Raw genomic sequence first — 6,018 nt, forward strand, 5'->3', positions numbered from 1 at the left:
TTATCTGCCACCAAATGAGCTAAATTCAAGTTACATTTAAAAAAGGGCATTTTAGATCCATGCATTAGATCAGCCTCAATGAAAGCCAGACATCACCTGTTCACATGGAAACAACATTTTTTTTTTTTTTTAAATCAGACTGGTAGTCAGATGCAAACATTTACATGTTGCTGATGCATGACCCAACAGTCCTCACTTTTCACTTTGTCACATTTACAAGCTTTGGTGTTGCACAAATTAAGTCTTTATCATTGCTTAATTATTACTTGGCTATTTATTTCAAGTTACCTGGTTGACTCTTCCCTTCACGTAAAGTCATATCGTGATACTAATTTACAAATGCTTAGTTAATGGAAATTCACTAAAAGTATGAAAAAGTATGGAACAAGCATACTGTTCTGCTTTCAGAGAAGCTATACAGATCTGAAATGCCATTTTCTATGTAACTGGATTCAAGAAAATTGGGAAACATTTAACATTAACAATCATTTATTGATTATCCATTAAGCCTTAACTAATCGCAAGTCTGACTTGATCATCACGATACATCCTGCTTTAAATGACCAAACAGTTATGGATTACTTAAGCATGTATTTTGCACCCTTATTTTAAAGGGTTACCGATTTTCCTTTCGAAGTAGCCTACTCCATTTTAAATAAAAGCTTAGGACAGTTATGATAACTGAGATTTGCCATAGGCATAAACCTTTTTTGTATTGAAAATGACAGATTATGTATTTATTGAATAAGAAGTGTACTAATACATGTAGGATAGCTGGCTTGGTTGTGGCAGCTTGCAGTACCTAGCTGACTTTCCTATGTGGAGTGTTCGACAGGTCAATAGTCCAAATCAACAAATGTAATTATGCGTGGAGACATTTCATCTATTTTATTGGAAAATCTTCAAAATAAACAAAAATGGCACAGCAGTATACAAATCTCAAAATGCATATAGCCAGTAGAAATACTGCAGTTCCTCTGTGTAAATTATTTCTTATTAGAAAATCATTGTGATAACTGGGCAGGTGCTGGTTGACACACACGTGCATCTTTTTGAAGAGCGGATCAACTAAGTGTGATTTGAAAGTCAAGGCCCATCAAATGTGTGTGTGTGTGTGTGTGTGTGTGTGTGTGTGTGTGTGTGTGTGTGTGTGTGTGTGTGTGTGTGTGTGTGTTTAGTTGCTAGTTATGGTGCGCAACATGCCAGTATTGGATATATATGATGGGAAACGCTGTGGGTCTTTACAAGAGCTTTACATACATAGAACGCTCATTCAATGTTACGATATAAATGAATATATTCATGACAGCTAAATGATAAATACATAATATATCCATGTTAGTGACATTTCCAGACGTAAAGAGAAAATAATATAAATTACTTTCAACCACAGTTATGTGTCGAACATTCTTGACTCCAATTAGAAAGTGAAAACAAACACAGATCAGGGTCACTAAGTAAACTAAAAGAGGCAGTGAACAATATTATTTTGGGGTGGAGCGGGGAGGGGAAGTTGTCATTTAAATGTTTATTGTCTGAGAGAAACCTGAAGCAGTGAAGAGAGCTTTGGGTTGTCGGACCAGAGCCAAGCCAGACCAGGCTAAGCAGAACCATCTTTTCTTTTAGGCTTGTCTGATTTTGGACGGGGTGTAGTTCTTGTCCAAAGACTCGTCCTGTAGAAACATGTGCAGGCATCGTTCGTTCTGAGCTAGAGGGTGACCTGCCACTCTGAAACACAAGAGCAAAAGGCAGGTTTGAAATCTGAGCGACTGTTTAAAGATGAGCCTTGGGGACACAGAGACATGAATGTACCTTTGGACACAAGGACACACATGGACGGACAGAACGGGCAGAGACTGACGGGAGCATTGGACTAACTTTAAGGTAAAAATTAGCATGAATGACCAAATTTGTAAAACGATTAGGAATCATTTGTTATGTGCTGTGAGGCAAGACATCAAATAACATTGTCAGTGTTTAAGTGTGAGCATGTAAGAGTTGTCACCTCTGTGTTTAAATACTGGAGGTTAAAAAAGAAATGGCATTTTAAGGTTTAAGGTTAGGTATTTATTTCCTTAATATCTGAAGCTTCATTTCACTGATTTGCTAATCAAAAGCTGCACAATTAAACAACAATCTCAAACATCTTCCAATGTTTCAAACCTACATGACACAAAAACATGTAACTGCACAACATGTTGCTCTGATGCCAGTTCTTAATTTATGCTCAGTTTTATCCTGTTATAGTAAAAAAAAATCCTTAAAAAGATAGAAACTGTAGATTGTTCTGAAGATAGTTTTTAATAATAATTTTTGCCATTTTTTGATAGCTGACGGTGTAGATATACGCTGGGTCCCGATTCCATACGACACACTAATTGTTTGCAGTATGTACTTTATCCTTTACATGCTGTTTTTGCAGTTGTTATTTTACAATACATAAACTTTTTTTATATAAGGAAATGATACTGCCAATTAATGTTTCTCCAAAAATGTAATAGTTATTTTTATTTTCTGAGGTGTTCCTGGAGCTGTTTTACCAAAATCCATAATTGCTTTTAATTTTCTCCATTTCCTGCAAAGCATTGTGGGACAATAGTGTCACACTCCAAAATAAAAGGGTTTGCAGCATCCTGTTAGCGTAGGGGTTTAGAGTCAACCATGAGGGGCAACGTCCTCTGTTAAAGGTCCAGCTGGGGACCTCTGTTGCATGTCATTCCCCATCTTTGTCTCCTCCATAATAAAAGACACAAACTGCTGGACACTACAAATTCAAAACCTGCTGAGAGTTAGTGTGTAGTATGAATATGGGACACAGGGTCTCTGGTTGGACAGGGGATGTTGCGATTACATGGTATTCATCTTGACCATTCATCTTGGCTTAAACAATCTCTGCAATAATCAGTAATCAATGTGCCATTAATAAATATAGTTAATGGTGATAAAGATAAAACTGCATGATGGTCTGAGTCAGTGTGTCCCTGATGAAGAGGGTTGCTGACATTTTGAAAACTTTGACTGTACTGAACATACTGTGTTAGTATAGAGACAACTGTAAATTTCACTAATGGTCAAAGACATACAGCGACGACCAGGGGCAGCCTAGGACAAAAATTCGGCCCTGGCAATTCCGTCCCTTACCGGCCCAATTTCAGACGGGGACATTTTTTGCTTTATAAATTGCAAAAAACAGTCTCACGTGAGATTATGGCACCAGCAGCATGAGGCGCACTTACAGGCTTTCATAATTAAATAATACACACACTGGAGCAATTCATAAAACCTTCAAATAAACTACCATGGCACCATCTTAGAATAGAATGGAAATGCTTGCATATTTAGTACATACTTAAACATCCAAAACCCCAAACTAAAAAGACATAGCGGACCAGACGCAAGGGTTTATTTTGAAAAGTAGAAGCCCGATGGCACCAGACAGGAGGCTCCAGGCTGCAGCCGTACAGTCTTACATATTTTTGTCAAACTAGTGTGAAAGACCAGTGTTCCCGCATTTTTTTTCTTTTTCCAATCGGCCCAAGAGTGCATTGGCCCGTCTGGCATTTGCCAGAACTGCCAGATTGCCAGTCCACCTATGGCGACGACTGTCACCCATTTACATCAGCCACATAACTACCGTGCATGTATATAACTTTTACACACATTGGTTCATGGATGTGGATGTGTGGTTGTGGTCACACTCTTATTACTTTATAGTTGTAGTAGTAGTAGTAATGATTTTTTTCTCATCTCAAAGCCATAAAAAAGAAAGAAAGAAAAAGTTGTGGATGAGAAAGACCCATCAACCCTGGGGTAAAAGATACACAAGAGCCTTCTATGATTCTATGAGAGCTTCAACAACCAGCAAACGATGCAAAATGAAACTCCACCATGTGAAATCACAGTTTGGGGGAGCAAGTGTGGAAGTTTTGTTAAAAGGACACAACTTAAGGTAATTCAGGTTTTTCTTGGGGCTTTGGTGAATGTGTTTTTCCTCACATCTATCTTTTTTATCCAATGATTTAATTAAATTAATCTGTACTTTGTATCACCTTTATTACAGCTGTATGTTAGCAATACAGCTTTAACATACTGTATGCTTGGGACTGTGTTTTCCTCTGTTAAAGCCATTTTGACATCAGAGTCTGAATGTCCCTTGGGATGACGCAAAAGGAGCTTAATGAGAATGAGCCAGTGCACCTGAGACCCTAAAAACATCCCATTTTTCAAACGGTAAATTTCTCAAAAAACCATCAACATGATGACATTGTACATATGCATGCATCTTAACCTCCAAAGAAAATGTTTTAGACAAATTAAGCACTTAACCACTGGAGAGACCATGCTGTTAAATAGTTTTTTTTGGAAATTGAGTCGTTGACATTGAGGACAAGGTTTAGCTGAAGCATGTTAAATGTCAAGGCCTTGCTTGCTTTTTAAAGTGGGGATGTAAGCCCTTGTTCTTTACCTGAAGTATGGATTATGTTTGACTAGCCTAATCAAAGACTGATGTTATCTCCTCTCCTCCCTCTCACTTGTTTCACGGCATCAATCATGTTTACCATTCCAAAAGATTTCTTCTTCACAATGCTCTCAATCACAGATTAAACAATGCTGCACATCGGCTGAACAATGATATGATCAACAGCGGTGTTTCATTCATAGGAAGCAAGGGGGAAAAATCTTAATTACAAACACATTCTCATCTTCTTTGAAAAAAAAAACATATTTATGGATTTTTTTTAAGTTTCTCAACTGTCTTTAAACACTTAATATTCCAAAAGGAAACATTGATGCATTTGCACATGAAACAAAGATAATGGCCAAGTCTGCAATCAAAGCAAATAATTACAATCACACTGTAACTTTTATTGTTCCGCAGCTGAAAAAGAGGACATGCTGGATCAAAAATAAGCAGAGGTGCACACACAATCCCATGGAACCACGCACAGTAATTTGAGCTGCAATTATCATAAATTACACATCAACAATAAAACAAATGTGGGAAAGATTATGTTGTGGGGGTGCACACTTGAGTCCTTTTTGGTTGTTCTTGTTCTTTGCGAGGTAATTATAAAAGAAATTAAGGAGGATAGTGAGGAAAAAGACCTGTCTGTCTGTGGGTTCAGTTTGTTAACAATAAGAAGAGAAGTGAAAAAGTTGAATCTACTTATTGCACAAAGTGTTTTATTGTTCCTGAGGGTTAAAATAATACCTCGCTAAGGCAGGAGCTGCAAACCACTGTGACTACAAAGATAAAATTGTAAAGAATAAATTGTTTTAACCTAATGGCAAAGCAGCGGAGGAACGGAGGAAGACAGAGAAGATGCAGAAAGGCTTACTTGTTGAGAAACTGCTCCAGAGCCTGTCTCCGCTCCTCGATGAAAGAGTCATCAAATATCCCATCATCCCCTCGAAACGGAAGCTGCCGGAAAAGAGCTTTTCCTGGGAGAGGTGGGACGACCACCTATGATAAAAGAGCACCCACAGAAAATCATACAGCAGCAGCAAAACAGGCAGCTATAACTTATTATTGAGGATTTTAGTGCTGACAATTAACAGAGTAAAACGTTTTGAAAAAAGACAGCTTACTAAACTATGATCCTGAAGTGATCGTGTACAGCATGATCTGGAGAGAACATTTTTATATGGCATTTCTGGGGCTAAAGACTTGAGAGTTTATGGTCTTCATTAATAGCAGGACAAAGAACACAGACCACATTTAGATGACATTTGCTTTAACAAACAAAGGTTCAAAAGATCTAACACCTTTCTCTCCCATACAAAAACATTGCACATGTGGTCAATGTTGTATGCTGATTTGATAAGCCAAATTTTTTTTTAAGCGCCTTTGTGTTGAGTTCACCTTGCTCTCCCTCTCCAGCTCCGCTCTGAGCCACTCAAAGTCGCTGTACCGCCTCCGTACACTAGACTCCTTCAGCTTGAAGATGGGTAGGTTGGTCTGTGGACGGACACACACACACACACAGCAAACTGTTAAATGTGTCACTGTCACACTGT

At 38.1% G+C, this 6,018-nt stretch overlaps 1 protein-coding gene across 1 annotated transcript in view; it reads right to left on the reverse strand.

Moving 5' to 3' along the window:
* Positions 1-873: 873 nt before the first annotated feature.
* snx3 (sorting nexin 3) overlaps positions 874-6,018 on the reverse strand; it is an 18,590-nt gene continuing 13,445 nt past the window's right edge. The window contains exons 2-4 of the mRNA XM_031322197.2: positions 5,864-5,959; positions 5,340-5,464; positions 874-1,728 (exon numbers count right to left, since the gene is read on the reverse strand). Of these exons, the coding sequence (XP_031178057.1) occupies positions 1,623-1,728; positions 5,340-5,464; positions 5,864-5,959 (327 nt within the window). The 3' untranslated portion in view covers positions 874-1,622. The remainder of the gene's footprint in view (positions 1,729-5,339; positions 5,465-5,863; positions 5,960-6,018) is intronic.

The sequence above is a fragment of the Sander lucioperca genome, chromosome 19, assembly GCF_008315115.2.
Source record: "Sander lucioperca isolate FBNREF2018 chromosome 19, SLUC_FBN_1.2, whole genome shotgun sequence".
Taxonomy (NCBI): Eukaryota; Metazoa; Chordata; class Actinopteri; order Perciformes; family Percidae; genus Sander; species Sander lucioperca.